Raw genomic sequence first — 24455 nt, 5'->3', positions numbered from 1 at the left:
GGTCTCACTGATATAATGCGGTCAGTCCCATAAGAGTGTTAGGGGCACTTACGGACCTAGTAAGATAGCCTGGCGTGTAAGCATGCATTCATTCAACCACTCGTGCCTGAAGGCCCAGTAAGTGCCACACACTTAGCTACGCAGGGAGATAGCTGGAAACCAAAACCATGAAAAGTCCCACCCTTCAAGGATTTTATTTTTTCTAGTGTGTGTGTGTGTGTGTGTGTGTGGGGCAGACAAGTACAGTAGTAAAATGTGTATGATTCAAAACAGTAGTAAGAACTGTGGAGAAAAAGCAGTAAAGGGGAATGTGAGTGTCAGAGGAAGGTGTTGCCACTTTAAATAGCATGGTCAGGGAAGGTGTCACTAAGAAGTGAGGTGCACTGACTTTTGAGCAAAAACTTGCAGAAGGTGAAATACCAGCTTTGCAGATACTATGAAGGAACAGGAAGTACAAAGGCCCTAAGCAGGACCTTTGTGTTTTTTGAGGAGCAGCAAGCAAGGCGGACAGTGTGGCTAAAGCTACGCATGACGGGGAGAGCGGTGGGACGTGAGGTCCGAGGGGATCAGACCAGGAGGGCTTGCAGACAATTTTGATTGCTTTTACTCTGAGACGGGACGCCACTGGAAGCCACTAAAGGTTTGAGCAGAGAAGTGACATGATTTGACTTACTTTGCAAAGGATCACGCTGGCTACTATGTTGAGAACAGAATTAGGGCTGGGAGAGGGAAAAACAAAAGCAGGGAAATCAACTTTTGCCACTGCAAACTCCAAGTAAGCAGAATGATTATAATTTGGTGGTGATAAGTGGTCTGATTTTGGACAAAACTGACTAGATGTACTGACGAGTATGAGAGAAAGAGAGGAGTCAAGTTTAACTCCAAATGTTCTAATGTTAGATAGTGGTGACAGTTGAGCATTCTCTGTGAACATAAAAACTAAAAAAACCACTGACGTATATACTTGAAAAGGTGAACTTTATGGTCTATGAATTGTATCTCAAGAAAGTTGTTATTTTTGATCAAGTCAGTTTCCACATTTAACTCCCGGCAACTGAAAGGCAGTAAAGGGCCTGCCCATTTTCACCCAACACAGGACGCTTCTAATAGGACATTTTGGCTGCAGAGTTTCTTGTTGACTGTGCAGAGTTTTTTGTGAGGTCTGCACCTAAGTCTGATGACATCCCCCTTCCTAGTTCTATTTCCTTCTCATTTCCTTTCACAGGTGTTATTCTCCAATAAGCCCCATTCTACTTCTAACTCTGTCCCCACCTACAATCAATGATATTGTTGCTGAGCCCGGGGGGATATAAGTGCCCCTGAGGTTAGGAAAGGGGAGTGGAGACTAGGTCCCTGGGCCTAGAACCTCTCAATGGTAGAGGGCCCTAGTATGCTGGGACTGAAAAATACCTCAGGAACCCCTATTATTTTCTTCTTTTAAAATTAAACCACTGGTAAGTAAATATAGTCTCACTTGTAAATAGATTTAATGTGACAATTGCTTTATTAAAGATAGCTTTATTGAGATATAATTCATATACCATGTAATTCTCTCGTTAAAGGTGTATAATTCAGCGTCTTCTAGTATATTCATAGTGTTTCTCAACCACTACCACCTAATTTTAGAACATTTTTGTCACCAAGAAAAGAAACCTTGCGCCCATTAACAGTTACTCCCAATACCCCCTCCTCACAATCATAAACCTACTTTCTGTCTCTGTGGATTTGCCTTTTCTGGACATGACATGCAAATGGAATGACACAATATATGATCTCAGTTGGCACCATGTTTTCAAGGTTCATTCATGCTGAAGCATGTATCTGTATTTCATTCCTTTATATTGCCAAATAATATTTTATTGTATGGATACACAATATTTTATTTATACACTCATCAGCTGATGGACATTTAGCTTGTATCCATTTTTTGGCTATTATGAATAACGTTGCGATGAACACTTGTGCATAAAATTTTATGTGGACACACGTTTTCATTTCTCTAGAATTAATACCTAGAAGTGACATTGCTGGGTCAATATGGTTAAGTCTGTGTTTAACATTTTGAGAAACTGCCAAACGGTTTTTGAAAGTGGCTACACCATTTTATATTTCTATCAGCATTGTATGAGAGCTCCAATTTCTCCACACCCTTGTCAATACTTATTACTGGTCATAGTGAATGTTAAGTAGTATCTGATTGTGATTTTAATTTGCATTTTCCCAAAGCAATGATTAATGATGTGGAACATTTTTCATGTGCTTATTCGACATTTGTTTATCTTCTTTGGAGAAATGTCTATTCAAATCTTTTTTAACATTGGGTTACTTATTGTTGAGTCATAGGAAATTATCATACATTCTGGGTACAAGTCCTTTTTCAGATATGTGATTTGCAGAAAACTCTCCCATTCTCTGCATTGCCATTTCAATTTCTTAATAGTATCTTTTGAAGCCAAAAGTTTTTAATTTTGATGAAATCCCATTTACCTACTTTTTCTTTAGTGTTTCTCAACCACTACCATCTAATTTTAGAACATTTTTATCACCAAGAAAAGAAACCTTGTGCCCATTAGCAGTTACTCCCAATACCCCGCCTCCTCATAAGCATAAACCTACTTCCTGTCTCTATGGATTTGCCTTGGTATCTGCTGGTATCTAAGAAGCCATTGTCGGAAAGATTTACTCCTGTGTTTACTTTTAAGAGTGTTATAGTTTTAATTCTTGCATTTAAGTCTAGAGTCTATTCTGAGCTAATTTTTTTATATAGCATGAGAAAGTAGTTCAACTTCATTCTTTTGCATGAGGAGTTCCAATTTTCCCACTACTATTTATAGAAAAGACTATTCTTCCCACATTGAATGTTCTTGGCACCCTTGTTTAAAATTAATTTACCATAAACGTAAGAGTTTATTACTATGCTCTCAACTCTATTCCATTGATACATCCTATCTTTATGCCAGTATCACAGTCTTGATTCTGTAGCTATACAGTAATTTTGAAACTAAGGAGTGCGAATTCTCAAATTTTATTTTCTTTCAACATTGTTTTGGCTATTCAGGAAATGCTTTGCATTTCCATATGAATTTTAGAAATTTAGAAATGTATCAATTTCTCCCAAAAAGACTTGCAGGAGTCTGATAGAGATTGTGATGAATATGTACATCAATTTGGATAGCATTGCTATTTTAACAATACAAGCAAAAGACATTTATGCTGTCTTTTATATTTACCCATGTAGTTACCGTTCTCAGTGCTCTTTTTCTTTGTGTGGATTTGAATTAATTCTAGTGTCCTTTCATTTCAGCCTGAAGGACTCCCTTTACTACGCCTCGTAGGGCAGATTTGCTAGCAGTGAATTCTGTTTTTGTTAACCTGTGATTGTCTTACCTTTTCTTTCTTTTTTGAAAGACAGCTTTACTAGATATAGGATTATTGATTGACAGTCTTTTCTAAAAATAAGTTACTTTGACAGTCTTTTCTAAAAATAAGATATATATAAAAATATATCATCCTATTGCCTTCTGGTTTTGATGAGAAGTCAGCTATTAATGTTATTGAGGTTCAGCCTCCATGGTTTTGATGAGAAGTCAGCTATTAATGTTATTGAGGTTCCCTTAGATACCCTGAGTTGTTTTCTCTTGATGCTTTCAAGATTGTTTCTTTGTTGTTGGCTTTTAACAGTTTGACTATGCTGTGTCTAAGTTGTGGATGTCTCTGAGCTTATCCTGCTTGGAGTTAACTGAGCTTCTTGGGTATATACTGTTTTTCATAAAACTGGAATATTTCAGCTAGCATTTCTTCAAATATTCCTTTTGCCCCTTTTTGTCTCTTCTCTCCTTCTTGACTCCCATCATCTGATGTTATGCTTGATCGTATTCTGCAAATCTTTGAGATTCTGTTCATTTTTCTTCATTCTCTTGATTTTCTGTTTTTCAGACTGGATAATATCAATTGATATATCTTCAAGTTCTGACTCTTCTGTCAACTCAAATCTGTTGTTGATCCTCTGTAGTGATTTTTAAATTCTAGTTATTGTACTTTTCAATTTTCAGAATATCCATTTTGATCTTTAAAAAAAAAAAAGCCTATCTCTTTACTGATAATCTCCATTTGGTGAGACACGGGTTTCACACATTCCTCTGGTTTTTAAACACAGTTTCCTTTAGCTTTTTGAAGATATTTATCATAGCTGATTTAAAGTCTTTAGTAGGTCCAGTGTCTCAGCTTCCTCAGAGCCAGTTTGTATTGACTGTTTTTGTTTCCTGGATACAAGCCATGCTTTCCACTTTCCCGTTTCTTTGTATATCTCAGAACTTTTATTAAAAACTGGACATTTTAATAAAATAATGTGGCAGCTCTGGGAATTAGATCCCATCCTATCCACTGGGTTTGTTTCCCTTGTTGTTTGCTTTTTATTGACTTCTCTAAACTCATTTTGTTAAGTCTATATTCTTTGTGGTGTCTGGCCACTGAAGTCTCTGGTTAGCTTAGTGGTCAGTTAAGAGATTTCCTTTCCTTAAATGCCTTGAAATAAATCTCTAAGCCTCTGCTGAGAGCTCTGGGTGTATGTTGGGGCATGACTTCAATGCTCCAACAGGTAGTATACAACTCTGTTTCAGCCTTCATTCCTGTCTATGGAGAGCCTCAAGTTCATCCAGAGTTCAGAGACGACACCATTCTCAAGCCTTTCCTGGCCATGTGCACAGTCCTGCATGTGTGTGGCCTTCTAGAATCCCAGGAATACATTGGAGCTTTTAAAGAATCCCTATGGACACCTCAATCCTGAGATTTTCCTTTTAAGTTGTTTGCTAGCCTCTGATTTTCCGGTTAGGGTTTTGATTAGCCTCTTACTTACTCCATTTCTTCCTTGGACAGTGGTGATATTAAATAACTGCAACTGACATTTTTGATGAATGCCCTGTGGAGAGGGTTTCTCCTTAGTGAGCTCTGAATAAGGTCAAATAAAGACAAGCCCTATGAATGCGGTTTTTCTGGGGAGCTGCTGGACAGGTCAAATAGTTACAATTTACTGGGGATGGGACATGTTGGGTGTCCCAAATCCATTCTTTTTCCTCCAGTGGTTGTAAGGTTGCTGGCTATCAAAGGCTATGGCAGAGCTGGGAAGGAGTGGGGAGGAGCAGGGCAAGTTAAAAAGCTACAAAACATGCTGTTCTTATTGAGATCCAGCCATTTTTTCTTGAATAGATACTCCTTGAATTGTTGCAATCCTTTGATTAATTTCCAGAGTTCTGAAAAAGTTGATTTTGACATCTCTGCCACTGATCTTGTTGCCTTGATGGAGAAACAGATTTTCAGAGGTCCCAACTCTGTCATTCCAAAAATGCTTCCCTCTGTGACTTGCTTTTTGGATTGAATTTGGTCTTAGAAATTTGTCTTTCTCATATATAAAAGTCTGCCTTACTCTTTTTAATGGCTGTGAAGAAAAAAACTTTTGTAGCATTCCTAAATAGACATTTGCGATTTTTCCGATTTTCTGTCTTTATGAACAAAATGACAAAACTCTAGAGAGGTACATATTTAGGTACAAACAGTTGGCTATTTCTATTAGGTAAATTTATATAAATGGGGAACTGCTATGTCTAACTGTACATGCATTTTAAATTTACATATATGATTCCAAATTGCTTTCTCCTAAGATTTTAGCAAACATGTGTGCATGTATATTTATCCATAAGTGTAACTACAACATGGTATATTATATCTTTATATATTCATCTATTTTTTTTTACTTGGTTAGTCTGATGAATGGAGAAATTCATTGTATTAGTGGCAAGTTTCCTGGCAGCTACAGAGGCTGAATATTTTTGCACCTATTTATATAGGTCATTTGAAGGTCCTATGTGAATTTTCTCTGCTTATTTTATTTTAAAAATTGATTTAGGGAGTTCCTCCTAAATTCAGGAACTCAGCCGTGTGTATGTGAGTGTGTGTGTGTGTGTGTGTGTGTGTGTGTGTCCACATTTTCCTTTAGGACTTCTATATTTATGGTCCTGCTTAGGAAGGCATTTCTTACCCCAGGATGATGTAGTGGGAAAAGATTTAAGTGTTTATTATAAACCTAGGTTTTTCTTTTTCCTTTTATGACTATTTCTTCATTGCTCCTTGGAATTCGACTCCTTAAGTAGCTTTTATTGCCCTGGGGTGGTGGAAGATAGAGCTAAAACAAAAGGAATGTTTGGTTAGCTTTGAGTTTCAAATTGCTTTTAAATGTCCATAGGAAAAAAATAAAAAGATAAATCTAAGAAGCCAAAGCGTTTTTATTTGCAAGAACATGCCTTTTTCACAAAATGAAATGAAAATATTTTCATCTTTTTCTAAGTTCATACAACTGAATCGATCTGTTCCTTCAAAATTCGAGTCACCCATCCATAAAATTCTCTGGTGCTGGTTATTTTTTAAAGGCATTACAATGACGGCTTTTTGGATTTTTTCCTACGTTCATTTCACTCTTAAGGTTTTCTACTTCTGCTTGGGTCAATCTTGATAATTCATATCTTCCCCCGCAAGCTGTATATGAGGCAGGCAGGATAATGCCCACGCCCTTAATCTCTGATCCTCTGAGTATGTGACCTTACACAGCAAGAGACTTTGCAGGTGTGGTTAATGTTAAGAAGCTGGGCATGGGAAGAATATCCTAGGTTATCATGGTGGGCTAATATAAACACGTAAGTCCTTAAAGTGGAGTGGGAAGGCAGAAGAATGAGTCAGAGACATGACTAAAGAAGAAAGAGAACACAGTGGAAGCAGGAGAGGGACTTGACCTGACATTGCTGGCTTTGAAGATGGAGGAAGGGGGCCACAAGCCAATGTGACATCCTCTAGAAGCTAAGAATGGCCGTCACCTGACAGCTGGCAAAGAAATGAGGACCATGATCCTATAGTCACAAGAAACTGATTTCTGCCAACAGCACAAATGATTCTCCCCGAGAGCCTCCTGACAACTTGGTTTTAGCTTGGTGAAATCTGTATCAGGCTTCTGACCTACAAAACTATTAAATAAATGGGAAATTCTCTTTATTACTAACCTTTATTACACTTTAATATGATTTCTAGGCTCTCAATATTTGACATTATAGTTCAAATACTGAGTTAATCTAAAATGCCAGCTAGAATCATATATATTTTATTATGGTCCTAGAAAAAGTTAGAATTCTGTGAACTATTATAGCTTTTTTTCCATTTCTCCCAAAATGAAAAAAAAAAAAAAAGTTGTGAACAGTTATATACAGCAAATCTTATAAAATTTTAGTTGTCTTGACTACTTCTGAAATGAGGTACCTTTTTCTTTCTGTCTATCTATCTATCTATCTATCTATCTATCTATCTATCTATTATCTATCCATCCATCCATCCATCCATCCATCCATCCATCCATCCATCCATCTATCTATCTATCTGATATTTTCAATATATAAGTGAAGTTCCATCAAACCTGTTGGGAAATTTTTCCATTTGAAATAAATTATACTATTACTGAAGAAAAAAAAAATCTTAAGAATCTACCCCAGTTTTTATAAATCAGTTTCCATGTTGCAGTTATGATAAGACCAGGAAACTTTTTCTTTGATTCTAGATTTCTTCTGTACTATAACTGTGTACTATTCATTTTTCTCCAACCTTCCTGAATTACAATATATATCTCCCTAGTCTGTCAACCCAAAGAAGAAGAAATCAGAAACAGCAACGTGATATTTACAAAATGTTAGTCCATGGACATATATGACCTATGGACCTTTACACATATTATCTCATTTGATCCTAATTACATTGTGAGGTAGTTATGTATAAGAAAACTGAGGCTAGTAGAGTTTAATGAACTTGCTCAAGGACACAGAGTTTTATACATATAGCAAGCAACATAAGCTTTGTCTACCTTAAAGACTATGCTGACACATATTATTTCACTTCTGTATCACAGAGTGACTCCAAGAATTCAAAATGGCAAAGAAGAAAAAACAAACAAATAAAAAAAACAGATTTAAGGACTAGGCTCATCTACCCAATTTTTACGTATTTATGGATTTTGAGATGGCTTTTTCTACAAAAAGAAAGCTGATAGGCCCCTTGTATTCAGGTACAGGTGTTCCTGCTTGTGTCACAAAGGCCAAATTTCACTCAAGGCTGGGACTATTGTTGTTACCAGCTTCAGCTCCTGGGAAAAGCTAGCACAGTGGGTGGGCTGTAGTAGGGCTACCATAAAGGCCTGCCCATGCTCAATTTGGAATATCTGAAGAGGACGACATATATCAGTACTGCTGCTCAATGGGAATATAATATGAGCCACATACACAGTTTTTAATTTTCTAGTATCCATATTTAACAAGTAAAGTGAAATTAATTCTAACTATTTTATTTAACTCACTATGTCCAAACTACTATCATTCCAGTATGTAATCAAAATCAAAATTGAGGTATTTTTGATTCATAAGAATTCTTCAAAGTCCAGTGCATATTTTATACTCAGCATATATTTCAAGGGCTCAGAAGCCACCTGTGGCTAACGGATACCATATTGGACAGCACAGGTATAAGCCAATGAACAGCCTAAATTTCCAAATGTTTTTCACAACATGTAGGCTGTTATATTTAAGTAACTGCCGTAACAAAATAATGTTGTATCTAGGAGAAATTTTTAGAATACCTGCCTGAATGAGTTAGCTTACCAGTTATTTATTGTGTGAGAGTAAGTACACAATCCAGGATGAATTTAAAAGAAGTTTGTTCCCATGAGGAAAAACATGCATAAATTTCTTCTGTAGCTATTTTTTTGCTTAGCAAACTACCTTTCAGAGCTTATCTCTGAATTATCAAATTCAAAATTAGTGGTAGTGTTAATAAAGTTCTTGGCCTATGTCTCACATAAAAACCCTGTTACAAAAGTGTATTTCCCCTTAATTACAGAAATCAGCTTACTAACAGTTTTGTGCCTTTTAGGAGCATAAACATTTAGACCTTAAGAAAATTGAGTTACCAAACATGTTTCCAGAGGGGATGCTGGAATATTTCCTCTGGAGATCTGTAAGAAAAGCCTAGGCACCAAAAGTAGTCCTGCCTTGAAACAAAAGAAAGGACTATCAGACTTCCCTGCCCTTTTCATAAACCAATGAGACATTCCATCACCCAGGTGTCACCTGGTGAGACATTCCATCACCCAGGTGTCACCTGGACACTCCCGGGGGAGTCAGTATTCTCAATAAGTTTGTAGCCTGTGAACTGCACTGTGGTTCTGAAGCTCTATAAACCTTTTAAAGTTTTTAACTGATGGGAACAACATTAATCATTTCTTTCGTTGCACTAAAACTAAAGCCTATTCTTAGAGGCACATTCTGAAATATACTGCTGTGGGGCCTAGACCAGGTCCCCATGCAGGACCCAGCTGCTGGGTGTTGGTTGCTGATGGCTCCCATGAGTTCCTTTCTGGAAACAGCCCTCAACTGCAGAGAGCTCCTTTGCCCAGAGTTATGCCCCTTCCCTGGGGATGAGCTACAATCTAGTGACTGGTTTGGGCTGACAGAGGATAAAGCTGGCCCCCTTGCCTCAAGGTACACAACCCTGAGGGCCATCTCAACCCCAGAGGTCCCAGCAGCAACTACAAGTGATGCTTCTTTCACGCTCCAGGTTCTAATCTTGAGGGCATGGCCCCCCAAAATCTTCCTACCCATAAATCTTTGTCTCACAGTTTATTTCTCAGAAATCCTGATCCAAGGCAATTAATTAAAAATTATTTTATATTTAAGGCATTCTTAAATATACTAAATATAGACCAATTCTTAAACGACTTCAGGTGAGCACCTAGTCTTTCATTCCTAACCAAACAGCAGGGAACAGGCCCTAGTACAGACTGATCTAAGGAAATGCCTACAGAACTCTGTCCAGCACTGAGGATGGGGGGACGGCCACAACAGGAGCTCTTACGAAGCTCCCAAATTAACAGTACAAGGGAAATATAGACTTGTACGTACTCTAACTAACCTACAATCCCAGGTGATAAAAGCAAACACAGAAGTATAAACAACCGTATTCTGGGGGCACAAAAGAGTATCTAGGCCTGTCTCAGGCAATTAGGAAGTGTGAGCTAAGTCTTAAAGCCTGAAGAGTGGAGACTAGTGGTGGTGGCTCAGGGAGGGTCATTTTTGGCAGAGATCACAGTATTTACAAGGCAGTTTGACTGCGGAGAACCTTTAGCTCAATCAGAGACTGATTAAATCCTTTAGAGCTTCTTGCCATCCACATGTAATTGAAAACGACACCAATATCAGTGGAAAATAAGATTAGGTCCAACAGAGTGCTTCTTTTTCATTTGATAATTATTTCAATGGTTTTCAGCGGGGAGGGAGAGGAGGGAATTAAATAAGTTCTCTCTAAAAGTTGCTGGTATCCTAAACAACAACTTCTTTTCCCTCTTGGTTACCCAGCCCTGGGAGTGCGGAGGCGGGGAGGGGGAAAGAGGGAAGATGAGGCTCTAAAAACAGGGCCAGTTAGATCAAGACGAGCACCTTGTTCTCATGCGAAGGGGTCTGGCCTTTATCTTGTCGGTAGATGATGGGAGTTACTACAGATTTTAAGCAGGAAAGTAGCATGAGGATTACAGGAGCCTGGCTGAATGCAGGGTCTCCTGTATTAGTCCATACAAGATATTATAAGGGTTGACAGGCTGTGGTAGCAGATTTGAGAGATGTTTCAAGGCAAAATTCCTCAAACCAATCCCTGCTGGGTCAGACACACACAGGCTTGAGTGCGCTCAGCTGATATCTAGTTACGGGTCCTGAACAAGTCACTGACCCTCCATGAGACTTGGTTCTCATCTGCAAGGGAGGCACTGCTTCACACGTGCTGGGCCCTAAGTGGGTAATGGGTGTAAGGGCTCAGGGTGGTGCCCGGCGTGTGCTCACTAGTCAGGAGACATAAACCATCACCAGAGCAGGGGTGACATCCAAATCGAGAGCAGGTAGTTTAATGTGCAGTGCGGTGGGTTACAGATTCGCTAGTCCTCTCCTGCTGGGGCTATTCTGACATTGTTGAACTTCTCAGGGGTCTCGCACAAACTTCAGCTAACTGGCTTTAAGCATAGGAACATGTATGCCACACGTGGCTGCCAAGCAAGCAGCTGAAAAAAAGCCTACATTTATAATCAAAAGTATCACTGAAAAGTTTCGATATTGACTTCATTTCTTGGGCTTTCCTCCAATACTTTGAAAAAGAAAGAAACATTTGGGAAAGCCTAAATGATGGCTTTATTTCCCTGAAATGAATGTATATCTGCTCTTGAAATATTACCTAGGGGAATATAAAAGATTTGGCACCTTTGATGAAGTTCTCCAATTTCTAATATTACTGATCCTGTTAAGCATAGATTATTAGAAAGATTTTGGTTGCCACCACTGAATAACTATTTGGGTTTATGTCTCCTTCCCCTTGCTTTCTGACACTCTGCAGGAAGTGTGCTGAGGAAAACACAAAAGGACTTCTCCAGATCAGGGTAGGTATGGTCTCATGGTCTCCTCATCACTGTCGTAGCATCTTCATCACAGATGGAAACCTGTTTATTTGGGCGCATGTCTCCTAAAGCAGCTGGAGCCTTCCCTGTCAGACTGTCAGCGCGAGGCAGGCAGGGGGAGGTCTGAGCAGAGTATCCGGAGCGGGCTCCCGACTGCGTAGACTTACCTGGGTCATCTAAGGCACAGGCTGATGCCCAAACCACCTGCTAAAGCTGCAGGGAAAGCAAGGGGCCAATGAAAATAGAGCTTGGCACACAGTAGGCCCGTGATAAATACTTGTTGAATAAATGAATGAGAACTAAGTTGCAGAACTAAGTTGTTTGAACAAAATGATATAATCTTTCTCTTCAAGGTTCTATTAAAAGAAGAAGATTGTGCATGTGGCTGTGGTCGGCAGGAAAGAATGAAATGAGCAACAGCACAGAAGCAGAAGTCAGGATGAGCAAGGCAGACTTTGGCTTTCTCCTTCCTTAGCCACAGACCTGCTCTGCAGAAAACTAAGTAAGTCAGTCAGCACACTACTTTGGGGTACCAGAACACCGGTTAAAGAGATGGCCGGGGGCTCAGATTTTACTTTTAGGAAACAAACTTTAATCCTACAGATTCTCACCATATCAGATGATCACATCAATATTTATTGAAGTGCAATAACTGACAAGGCTAAAGAGAAATCATTTGGAGATTATCTGCCTTTTCTATTTCCATGCTATTGCATCCTTTTATATCACTTAACAGAAACCAAGAAGAATAAACATCAGCTCCTCATGGAATCTCCCAGCTGAAAAAGCCCTGAAAGGTCAGCTGGTTCAATTACCAGAAAACAGCCAGAAACTGTACCTGTGAAACACAGACCTATATATAGAAGTAAGGTCACATCTATTGCAATGGTGTTCTTTTTTTTTTTTTTAAGATGTTAAATCAACACACTACTCATTGCCTGATCACAATATATTCTTTTCTGTTAATTTATTTAAAAAACACAGGTATTATGAAGTCACATCATTATTAGAACAGTATTTTAATACTACTAGCATGACTATATTATGTGGATATTTTAAATTAAGGAAAACATGTATGAATTTTACTTCTTTTTGTCTGAATTTGAATAGAAGATTCTTAAAGTTAGTCTGGGCTTCCACTCATAGAGAAATCCTTCTCTAGCATATTTTATCTAAAATTTTACATAATGAAAGATTAATGCTGCCATTAAAAATATTTGTATGTTTTTAAATTCCACAGGAGATGAAAAATATGGATTACCATTATTTTGTATTTCTTAAACTTTTTTTCTAGATTTTTGAACAAACGATTATGATATTAAAATATTATCTTTTTCATTTTAAATCACTGCCAGTTACTCTATATGGAGATTTGTCACACCAAACTTTCTGTTAATATGATTCATAATACAAACACTGTACTTAAAAACTTACTACAAAATCAACTTGTGATTCTTTTAAGTGAAATATAACAAGTACTCTGGCTAACACATACATAATATGTATAGAAACAGCATATACATCATCTAATCTCAGAGCTAATTTGTCAGTTACTGTCACAGAGCACCTATGCAACAAAAAGAACACCTTAAAATGTAATGTTAAAATAACCACAAAATATAGTGATCATATTTTGCAAGGAAAGAGGCTGGTGCAAACTTAATAGAAAACCCACATCCCAGCCAGATTTAGCATCACCAAGGTATGACATGAGATGGGACTTTTGTTCTAAACAGCAGTGCCACTCAGTGGCTGAACAATGGTAGTGATCTGAGAGACAGAGTGAATGTAGGGTGGGCAAAAAGAAAAATGGAATTTTGGATTAGGCAATGACAATACTGAAGGCAAAGAGATATACTATGTTGCCATGGTAACTGTACCTTGGAGGTCAGTTAGAGTCTGGACAGGAACAGAAACCTGAGCATCGCTTCCTGTAACTACATCGCCTGGATTTCATAAGAAAAAGTAATTAGAATTCACAGAAAGGAAAATATAATCAACTTTTCTTTCATACTTAATGTTGTAATACATTTATCAATCTAATTACTAAAAATAAAGTAAAACAGAAAATACAGTGTCATCTCATGAAAATTAATGTAAAATATTTTTAAAAGGAAATACTTTCAAAAAAATATCTCGTAAAAAACTTAATGAAAAAAAACACACAAGTTTCTAGTAAAGTATAAAACAAATATCTGTTAAAGTATAGGAAACTTTAGCAATCAGAAGATTTTGCTGAGCAGATTTCATTATGTTACAAATTTCAGTTTTTTATATATGAGGATATATTTTGAAAAGCTCTTTATCCAAAAGTAAGTTATATGAATTTATTAATAAATAAGCACTTTTTGAAATTGACTTCCTCCTATAACAGACATAATTTATTTTTAACTAAACTTGAAACCAATTTCTTCAGTGATCAGATAAAGTCTTAAACAAGTTCTAATTTCATATTAAGTATTGAAAAGATTTCAAAAGTTACCACATGCACTTATAAATGTCAACATGTAAAAATAAATCTGTGAACTGCATACCCTTTAAACTTGATATACTTATTACAGGCGAGATTTCATTTACAATTTGGGCCTGCAGTAAATGCTTAAAATAAAGAAGTGTTCAAATTAAAAAAAATAGACAAAGGAAACAGGGGGAAAGGAACATATTTTAAGAACTCAGGATTGAAAGGAAAAGGGGCAACAGAAGAAATTCTGTGAAGAACTGAAATGCACTACTATTCAGAAGGAAGATTTTTTGCTTCTTTGATTTCCCTCCTGCATGACAAAGTTCAACATTAAGCAGTCACTGTCAATAGACTAATCCTTTGGATATATCAGCATCTGAAGGCCTATGTTATTTTGAGATTAACAAGCTGAAAAACAAGCCTTCTTAAAAGGCACCATATTTTCTATGTATGATCATGTATGATCAATAGACTTGCTTCCCCTATAGTTTTTACACAATAGTAAAAAATCCATTTTTGAATTAAAATAACATACGCTCAGTGCCTGACCACTTGCTTCAATTATGATTTACAGCACGGCCAGCTCATCTGGAAATTATCGGGTTGGAATTACATTGTCTCTATCAATTAACGGTACACATATTTATATTCTCCTATAACTGCAATAAAATCTATAAATACTCCAAACAAGTGATAAACAGCTGTTAGCAGAACTTATAAGGTCCTGAATTTTCATACTATAGTTAACTCTTTACCCACTGATAAATGGTGTGCCTATTTTCTCCATATTTGAAGGAGATTTTCAATTCTATGCTTGCAACCCATTTTAGTTTGCTGCTTCTGAATCACCTATTAGTGTATATTTAAAGACCAAAAAGAAATAATTTTAATATTAAATATTGCCAGGAAAATTATGGAGGAACGTCTGTGCTTCCTCTTCCTTCCTTCACGACCCCAATCCCAACACAAACTACAGAATGCATTTCAAGTAACATATACATGGATTTGGGGTTTTCCATGCAACTGTTCCCCTATATAAACAAAAATAATTGAGAGTTAACTAACCTACAAAAACCATTAGCATTTTCATCTTTATAAACAACCATTTTCCAAAACAACTTTCAAATTTTCCAGCAGACTGTAGTAAAAAGGCGATTACATTCTTTCCTCAAAGGCACTAAATAGATGATTCTGTTCTGAGATAGAAGTCGTATTCCAACACAAGCCTCCTGATAGGCTGACGTTGTACATTGTGCTCACTATACTATACAGTCTTGTGACACACTTGCAGATCTGTCGGTGTCACAGCACAGCAGGCTCCTTGTGGGAAACGCCAGCTCTAAAGAACTAATGTTGGAGAAGTATTTTTCATTGTAGAGCTAACAAATATATCTTTCACCCAAAGGAACCATCGCTTTTTGGAGCAGGAGACTCCTCAGGGCCAAGCCTTAACCTCTGATTTCGGGGTGAGGAAACGGGGTCAGAAAGCTTCAGGATCCTGCTTACAGTTCATTGGTGAGGGAAAGAAGGACGAGCATCACCCTGCACGAGCTTCTACGTGGATAAACTGTTCTCTCTGTCTTTTACTCTATTTTATTCAAGCCTTTAAGCAGGGAGGGGCATCAACAGGAATATTTACCTTTAATATGAAGGTAAGCTTTTTGTAGAATGACAGGAGAAGAACAAACCAGAAGGAAAGAGAGAGAAGAGATGCCAAGCAAGCCCACTTGCGTTCAGCACGAGGATCTGTTACAAAAGGCCCGAGTGCTACTCATGTTCCAAACACTTTGCTTAAGTGCTCTGTTGTCTTCTTATAACTGGGGACTTCGTTTTCATCAATTGTTCCATCCTCATGCACTTCCTTTCTCACTTACTGTGATATTAATACTTGACATTTCCTTAGAGACACAACTTTATATTTCTATAGTCATTTGGCTTGGTTCCTCAGAAAATTTAAGCTACAGCATTAAGAGATTCTCTGACTCATTTGCCTGCCATCAGTCAGAATTACTACTGACTACAGCTTGTTATCAAAGCAATATTGAAATCATATTTGTTTAGAACAATAAAACAGTACAATTAAGAAATATATAAAAATAACATTCATTTCCATTCAGTAAGTGGGCATGTCTCCTGGCATTAAAATGCATTTACAACATGTTAATGATCTGAAGTCTCCTTTTCTTTAAATCATGTGTGTGATAGCTCTACATTGAAAGGAGAAGAATGTAATTTTAAACAGAGATTCTTATGTAGGTAAACTGAGTATTCTAATAGAAATTTAAATACTAATATATAAAGTCTAATACTTCATACAGGCAACCATGGATAACATGAGGCATCTAATGGAAGAACACACACACTCATTATTGAATAATACTTATTAATTTGTATCACTGGGGCAATAAAGCCTATTTAACTTAAGTTTACCAATTTAAATGCCAGTACTTTAAAATGTTTTAATAATTTTGGATGCATTCTTCTTAAACAGAGTATATGGAACATAGTTTAAAGTCTTCCTATTGATTCCATGTCACTCATTGTTACTGTCAACACAAGTTACTGAACACGGCTGTAACACAGGGATCCCTTTCAGACAAGAATGACACATTCGGCAGGGTATTTGCCCTGAAATCAAATGGCTATAGAACCTGTGCTTTGTGAGGTCTCAGAAATGATTTTTGTAGATTTTCTGCTATCATGTTACCTTTTCTTGCTTCTATAGTATAGATAGCATAGTACTACCACTAAAAATAAATGTAGCTATTTCTAATCTGCTATGGGTAGGGGTACTTAATACGTATGTCTCTGAAAAGGAGTGGGACATAAGAGTATAAAGGTTCTGGGTAAGAACCGGAAGGGCTCTCTTAGGAATACAATACATGAGGGAGGTAAACACTGGAGAAACCCGGAAACAGGAAACAGAAAGGAGCTCAATGGAGTCCCAGCAGCACGAGGCCTTACCGGCTGCCAACTGCAGTGCCCTCACTCATTAAACGAGAGACTGGGGTTGGGGTGGGTTATCTCCCAAGTTTCCTATGGTTCTAATGTTTAGTGCAGGGTCTCAGTCAGGCATTGACTTTGGTTGCTTGAGATTCTGTTTCGCTTTTGTTCCCTCCTTAAGGCTGCAGTTCGTATACCTCGGAGGTAAAACAGCTGGAAGAATGACTGCAAGCCTAGCAGCACCTCTCCTCCAAACCAGCTGCAAGGATGAATGCTGCGATAGGAAAGCCCAGTGCAACTTCCCATGTCAGATGCTCTACTAGTCAGAGGCATTATTACACAAGGCAGCAGAGATCACAGTCAACTGATTTCAAGTTCTGTGTTGTGCCAGTTTGTGCCAGGCTCTATGGGCATCCACAGGACTAAACCCAAGTATACCAGGATAGAAATGTTAAAACAAAATACTTTAACAAATTACCTTGTAAAATGTTCTTAGTTAAGAACAATATAGTATCTGATAATCCAATTTAGAAAGGATTCAATAAATGGATTTTTAAAAATTTTGCATTCATTTCTATTTCTGGGAGGCTGGTTTATCACAGGCAGGTGAAGAAATCCCAGGCTGTCCTTGGAGTGTTTCCCTTAGATTTCCTAGTACTTTTTCCTTACCTTTGTTCAACTGCACTGGCATGCTTTCCGATTTCATCAGCCTCTGCTGCTGCTGCTGCTGCTGCAAATGCTGCTTGGGGACCTCTGCTAACGTCCTGGTGGGAACCGCAGCAGCGGAGGGGCTGCCACCACTGCCTCCTGGTACAGGGCCACTCGTACTGCCCGGGGCCATTGCTGGAGAAATCAACTTCCTTCCAAAATTAATCAGGCTATTAGAGACCTTATTTATATTCAGGGGAGCGCCTTTCGCATTGGTCCTGTAAAAAAACAGAAAGTGGTGGAGAGACATTATTTAAGTTAGAGCACAATTCTATTTCACACTATTTCACATACTCCATGGGTATAAAAACAGACTTTATCTGCTTTGAAAACGGCCATTTACCAGATCAGCTACACCAACTGAGAAGTGAAAACTTAAAAGTGACTACACACTAATACAACAGCAAGATTCTTAAAATGCGGTGTATGGAAAATGGTCTTTCTACTTTTCATTCACTCATTCACTCATTCACTCACTCATTCAGCAAAGAGGGCCTATTATGTGTCAACACTGTGCTAGGTTCTGGGGATACAATTGTCCAAAACAGACATAGTTCCCCTCCTGCAGCTTCTGGTCTAGTAGAGAAGAAATATATTACTCAAATAATTACATAAGTAAGTGTGTGATTAAAACCTCTGATGAGGACTATAAAGGAGAGGTACAGGGCAGGGCAAACCCCGGGCTACCCAAGGCAGGGGGCACCTGTGAAATGAGGCTGAGAGTCAGCTTCTCACAAGCCCTGGCATCGTCATATTTTATCTGATTTTGACAAATAAATGTGTCTGAGGGTCACGACGTAAATTCATAGAGCTTACATCAAGTGCCCAGTTCACGAGAACTGCAATCCACCCTCACCCTCTGCCACCCCACTCCATATGCTCCTTTCCCACTTCCCTGCTTTACTTTTCGTGATAGCTCTTGAAATCACCCGACATACTACGTATTTTACATCTTTGGTTATTATCTGTCCACTTCCTCCAATCTCCACTAGAATGAAAGTTCCATGAAGACAAGGATTTTTGTCTCTCTACTGTATTGCATTGCCTAGCACAAATAAGTGTTTTTATAGTTATTTGTTAAACGGCTGCTGCATCTACCTATGCCCTGTTTTCTTACCTGTGACAGTGGAAGAAGAGTCCCTGTTCCTAGCCATGGCTGGCCTCTCCATTCATGCTCTGATCTCATCTCCTCTGACCTTTCGAGATTGTTGCTCCTGTGTCTCCCTCTCCTGCATCATTTTCTCCTTCTCTCCTGTATCATTCTCATCAGCATACAGCCATGATGTGTGTGTGTGTGTGTGTACTAACTTCTCCTTTGACCCCTCACTCCTTTCTAGCTACCATCCCACTTCTTTCCTTCCTCATAACGTGTTTTTTCCAAAGGGTCTGTTAAAGTGCTACTTCTGCTTCTTCAGTCCTTGGCCCACTAAGCTCTAGTTGTGGCCTCCTTGCTTTTGCTCTGAAGCCACTGCTCAAAGTCACCAATGACTTCCACCCTGCAGAGCCAAAGGTCCATTCTTTACTTGACCCCTCAGCAGCAATTAACTTCCATAAGCACTCCCCTCCCTTCACAAACTTCTTTCGGCTTTCCTGGTTTGCCAGCACCTGTGTTATAACAATCTGGCAAACAGAGGACACCAAACGGACATTTGTTAAATGAATGATTACTTTATTTATAATCTTGATTCATAATGATTCATAAGATTCATAACCTTGAAGTATTCCAGGGCTAGTATCTTGAAGACCAGTTATGATTACAAATTATTTTAGTTGTTAGAGGTAGTCCATCTCTATGACAATACCAAAGTTTATATTTTCACTGCTCAAATCATTAATAGAAGCTTATTACCTCAGATATTGAGTCTTTTTCATAAAAGTGGGAAACTGAAAATCAAGTTTGAGGGATTCACTTATTTGATTTTAGTTAACTTGAATTTTACTATCACTTCCTTCTCTCCGATGTACTTGGCAGCACTTACACAGTAATTCTCCTACTTTTCATATGACAGCCGTATCCTTGGCATTACTACATATAGCTCTAAAATTGAACTGATCCATAGTTCTATAATAAAAAGGAAAGAACACTCTGCTTCTTCCTTCCATAAAGTTTGCTCTAACAGTACTAGCTGATATTATGGGCTAGGTATTAGAGACATTGCTTTGGAGATAGGACAAATCAAGTTGAAAACCTGGAATTCAGCATTATAAAAGAAAGATCTGTTCATTTATAACTCAATGCAATGTCAAAAACTCATTTTTCAAATGGTTCTTTTTGCATCACGTTTCATCTTTAAGGAACTGGGCTATTTAATGTCCTTCCAAAAATTATTGAAAATAACATTCCTAATAGAGATAAGGATATATAGGGATTATGCACCACTTACTTCGTTTTCAGTTGCTTCCTTATGAAGGAGAGCGTTTTCAATTTACAGGCACTACAGCTTAACAGAGAAGGCACTGAATACGTATTTATTGAGAAAAAGAATGAATGAAACGAAAAGAACTCCTAAATTCTAGATGAAGCAGGCATTCACCTCTGGCACCGTGTTCCACTCAGCAGCCTGTACACAGTCCCATTTCTTGTGAGTGGTGGTAGAAAGAAGAGCTATCATGATACTGAATGAAGTTCTACTGCATTTTAGTTTTGCTTCTTTGCCAGTCAAGATTCATAATTCACAGATATGAAGAAGTTATAATGTTGTTACCCTTTCTTATAAACAAAAATGTACTAGTCAAATTCCCATATTGCCAGTTGTAAAATTTATATGTTGATAAAAGTACTGAAAAACTGCCAGAGCATTATCAAGAGAATACAGTTAATGCATCTTCATTACTACTAATAACCACGAAAAACATATAGATCAAGCTCATGCAGAGCAATTTTTCATCTAAATAGCTCTTAAAAGGGGATGAGCACTGTTTTTCTTTTTTTAAACATTTTTTGTTTTTAACCAATTTCCCCCTCATCCATTACCCATAGCTTCCAGAAAAACATTTTCTTTTAAAAACAACTATTGAAGGTGACTCTACGTATTTTCAGATATAAACAATTGTACATTGTAAACCGTGCACTTCTAAGGAAAGCATGCTGTCCATAGTTTGCTTGTCAGGCATGACAATTTTTAGGCCAGAGTTAGCTAATATAGATCCTAAATATGAGTAGCAGTATTCTTTACAAGAAAAATTAAACAATTTGTAACAATTATTACTGCCTATGATGTATTCTATTAAGTCATGTGTGCCAAACTAGTGAAAATTAATGCAGTTAGAGATTTGATGGACAGTGAGGATCGAACTGGATTAAAGATAGAGTGCAATGTGTAAACAGTGTTGAAATAAAGAGAGAACTTTGGAGTTAACAAGATATTAGACATCAAATCTAGTGAGTAACAAATTCTGTGTAATCAAAGTCTTTCATTACAGTCGTCTACTACATAATATTATTAAAAATAGTACCATATAGGAGGGATTGTTCTAACATGGTGCCAAGAAATTACCCTTGGTATAACCTCATTTAGCAGGTTCAATCAGTAGCCAAGGGCATTTTCCTGAAGATCCAAGGATCCTTCAAAACACGTCTACCAGAACCCAACCTGGCTTCACTGTGGGGCCCATTTTGTTCAGTTTCTGCAACTCTAAAAATTGCTGCCTCTCCCTAGCCTCTAATTACCCACTTGATCTCTTGCAGCCTGGCTTTCTAACCTATACTCTACCGAAAGAGCTTCTAGGGTCTCCAATGCCTTCTTAATTACCAGAGTCATGAACTGTTTTCATTCAACTTCTAAAACCTTTCTGAAGCTTAAAAAAAGAAAAAAATTATCACATTAATTCTGTAAAAATTTTCTACAACTTTTCCTCTCCTGGTCTAAATCCTGATACTACCAGGTTTATTTCCTTTCTACCTATAGATTTATAATTTAGATCTGACATTAAGTATCTAATATTTGTTTATTTCACTTTGCAATAAAATTTTGTTAGATGTTAGTTTATACTTTTGTTAAAGAATGAGTTTTTAATTTATTTTAAATTATTTTTCTCTGTATTTTAATTTATATTTTTATTATTTCTTTTCTTGTGTTTCTAAAGGTTGAATGCTTGGTTCATTCATTCACTCATCCATTTGTTCCCTTATTCATTTTCTTTCTTTCCACATCAAAGCATTTAAAGCTATACATTTGCACCTGATTATAGCAATAGCACCAACATTTTTCCTCCACATTTTCTAGTCTTCTGACTTAATTGTTACTTAGCTACATTTTAAAATTTCAGATGATTACGTCTGTTTGTGTTCCAATTCATTACTCATTTTGTCTTACTGACTACAAACAGAAATAACAGAAGAATGGAAGTGGAGAAATGTTCAGATTTTCAAAAGGATGTAGAAACCATGAACTGGAAAATAGACTGGCTTATACAAATATTCTTACTAATTACTTGGAAATGGTTGTAGTTTATTACAATTAGCCAATATGGTTCACTGAAAACAAGTTATTCTAAGGCAACTTTATTTCTTGTCTGAGGTGTGAAAGTCTGTGAGATTTTATCAAGGTATGTCAGTGCCAGTGGATATAATGGAGGATAACGCATGCTCAGTTACAGTTGAACAACTGTACCTTAAGTGTATTGTTGAATGTTCTAGCACCCACCAAGGTTTTCTTGTGATGACATGTGTCTCAGATTTGGTTCACAGACCTGCTCCCAGCCTTACGCATCCCCCCACCCGTCATAATCTGTCAATGAGCTGTGTGACGTGGGAGAGATATTTAGCCTGCTCTCTGGACCTAAATTTCCTTATCTTTAAGCCAAGGGGAGTGAATTATATGATATCTGGGTCCCTTTTAGATAGAAAATTCTACAATTTTGTGACTTGAAGAAAGAGAACATGTGCTTATTGAATTTGAGACCAAAGGCTGCAGAGACACCTACCGTGTTTCCCTGAAAATAAGACGTAACCAGACAATCAACTCTAATGCGTCTTTTGGAGCAAAAATTAATATAAGACCCGGTCTTATATTACATTATGTAAGACCTGGTCTTATAGTAAAATAAGACCGGGTCTTATATTAATTTTTGCTCCAAAAGACGCATTAGAACTGATTTTTAGCTAGGTCTTATTTTTGGGGAAACATGGTACTGTATTAGATAAAATAATCAAAATTTAAAATAATCTCAATAGGCTAGCATGAGAAATGAATTAAAGAGATAAAATTTAACAAAGATAAATAAAATCTTATGCATTCAGGTTAAAACTTTTTACAACTGGACATTACAGATAGAATAGGGAGGCATAGGTTAACGTGAGTTCATATATATATATATATATATATATATATATATATATATATATATATAAAATCAAACTCCCAAACATTAATGTTTTGGTTAGGTCTATAAACCCACAGTGATATTGCTGAAGAATAATAAGATTCCTGGGCTGCACTAATAGTAAATGCGTGAACTTCTGGTTTCCAGTATGGCTTTCCAGTATGGCATCTAAGAAGCTTAGAAATCTCCATTCTGTCCTAACAAATTTAAAAAATCAACAATTTTTAGATCCATAAGACAAGTGAGGTCACAGGGCAAACTGCTTTCCCCAAACTGGAGAGACTGACAGATGAATGCAGATACACAGCTTACTATGTAGAGCAAAACCCACAAGCAGAAACCCACAGGGACCAGTGCCAGGATAGGGAAATCTGAGCTGTAGTTAGCGAATTGGTAGAGGCTCACTGGGGACAAATTTGAGAGATTGAAAACTCCAAGGGGACTCAGTCATGGTTGGGGATGCCCACACTTTGGTGAGTTTTATCTCCTGGAGCTCTACCAGGTTCTCATGGTAAGTATGGGAGAAAAACTGTGCTTCCAGCAGGGCGAGGGGAAAATAACCCATTTTGAAAAACACCAGAGCACTCTGTTCTTAACAAGGCCTGCCCTCAGGAGAAACTATTTAACAGTCTAACTTGTTGGGGTTTTATCAGAGCCTAACGGACCTGGGGAAGGGAAATACCCAACCCTAGCCCACACTAGCCATCCTGTCCCACCTAAGTTGGGGAGGGAGGCTGAGAGGCATGTGTGAAGTTCACAGTTGGGAGGCACAGCTTTACTGAAACACTGCGATCTAATCATAGGACCATAGAATGCTTCCTCTCCTCCCACCCCGTATCACCACAATAATAAAGGCCTAACAATAGCTCCTTTTACCTACTACGTCATGTCCAACTATAAAGGAAAAAAAAAGTACTAAACTCACAGTTTGAAGAACCTAGCAAGCAACAGAATAGGACTCAGATACAGCAGGGATGTTGGAATCACCAGACTGGGAATTTAACACAACTATGATTAAAATGCTAAGGGCACTAATGGATAAAGTAGATGGCATGCATGAATAGATGGGAAATGGAAGCAGAGAGGAGGGAATTCTAGGAAGAAAAAAAATGACAGCAATAAAAAATAGTGAAACGTAAGTAAAGAGTGTCTTTGATGGGTTTATTAATAGAAGGGACACAGCTGAGGAAAGACTCTCTAAGGTTGAGGATATTTCATTAGAAACTCCCTTAACTGAAAAGCAAACACAAGAAAAGAGAAAAAACCCCAGAATATCCAGGAACTATGGGACCACTATAAAAGGTGTAACACACGCATAATGGGAATACCAGAAGGAGAAGAAAAATAACAAAATAAATATTTGAAACAATAATGACAGAATTTCCCCCAAATTAATGTCAGACACCAAACCACAGAATCAAGAAGCTCAGAAAACAGCAGACAGGATGAACACCAAAAACACTATACTTAATCATATCATTTTTAAACTACAGAAAATCA

General features: G+C 37.6%; 1 protein-coding gene and 1 long non-coding RNA gene across 4 annotated transcripts in view; one reads left to right on the top strand and one right to left on the bottom strand.

The window, feature by feature from the left end:
- Positions 1 to 24455, bottom strand: part of TBC1D5 (TBC1 domain family member 5) — a 490620-nt gene that overhangs the window by 47901 nt on the left and 418264 nt on the right. Inside the window, exons 18-19 of one of the 2 annotated variants that reach the window (XM_019726007.3) lie at positions 17592 to 17848; positions 13399 to 13464 (exon numbers count right to left, since the gene is read on the bottom strand). In XM_019726007.3, the coding sequence (XP_019581566.3) occupies positions 13399 to 13464; positions 17592 to 17848 (323 nt within the window). The remainder of the gene's footprint in view (positions 1 to 13398; positions 13465 to 17591; positions 17849 to 24455) is intronic. The other variant, XM_074312797.2, reaches the window with a different exon arrangement.
- Positions 409 to 17559, top strand: LOC109444529 (uncharacterized). 2 transcript variants are annotated; one of them, XR_002136879.3, is made up of 5 exons: positions 409 to 640; positions 11458 to 11500; positions 11872 to 12020; positions 15385 to 15631; positions 17104 to 17558. It is a non-coding gene; the product is annotated as an uncharacterized LOC109444529 (long non-coding RNA). The 2 variants fall into 2 exon arrangements; XR_012489654.2 differs by lacking the exon at positions 409 to 640 and adding an exon at positions 1169 to 1454 and having other exon boundaries at positions 17104 to 17559.

Source organism: Rhinolophus sinicus, chromosome 5 (assembly GCF_057876585.1).
Source record: "Rhinolophus sinicus isolate RSI-liver-muscle chromosome 5, RSI-T2T, whole genome shotgun sequence".
NCBI lineage: Eukaryota > Metazoa > Chordata > Mammalia > Chiroptera > Rhinolophidae > Rhinolophus > Rhinolophus sinicus.
The sequence above is the reverse complement of the archived record's forward strand: the minus strand, read 5'-3'. Positions and strand labels throughout refer to the sequence as shown.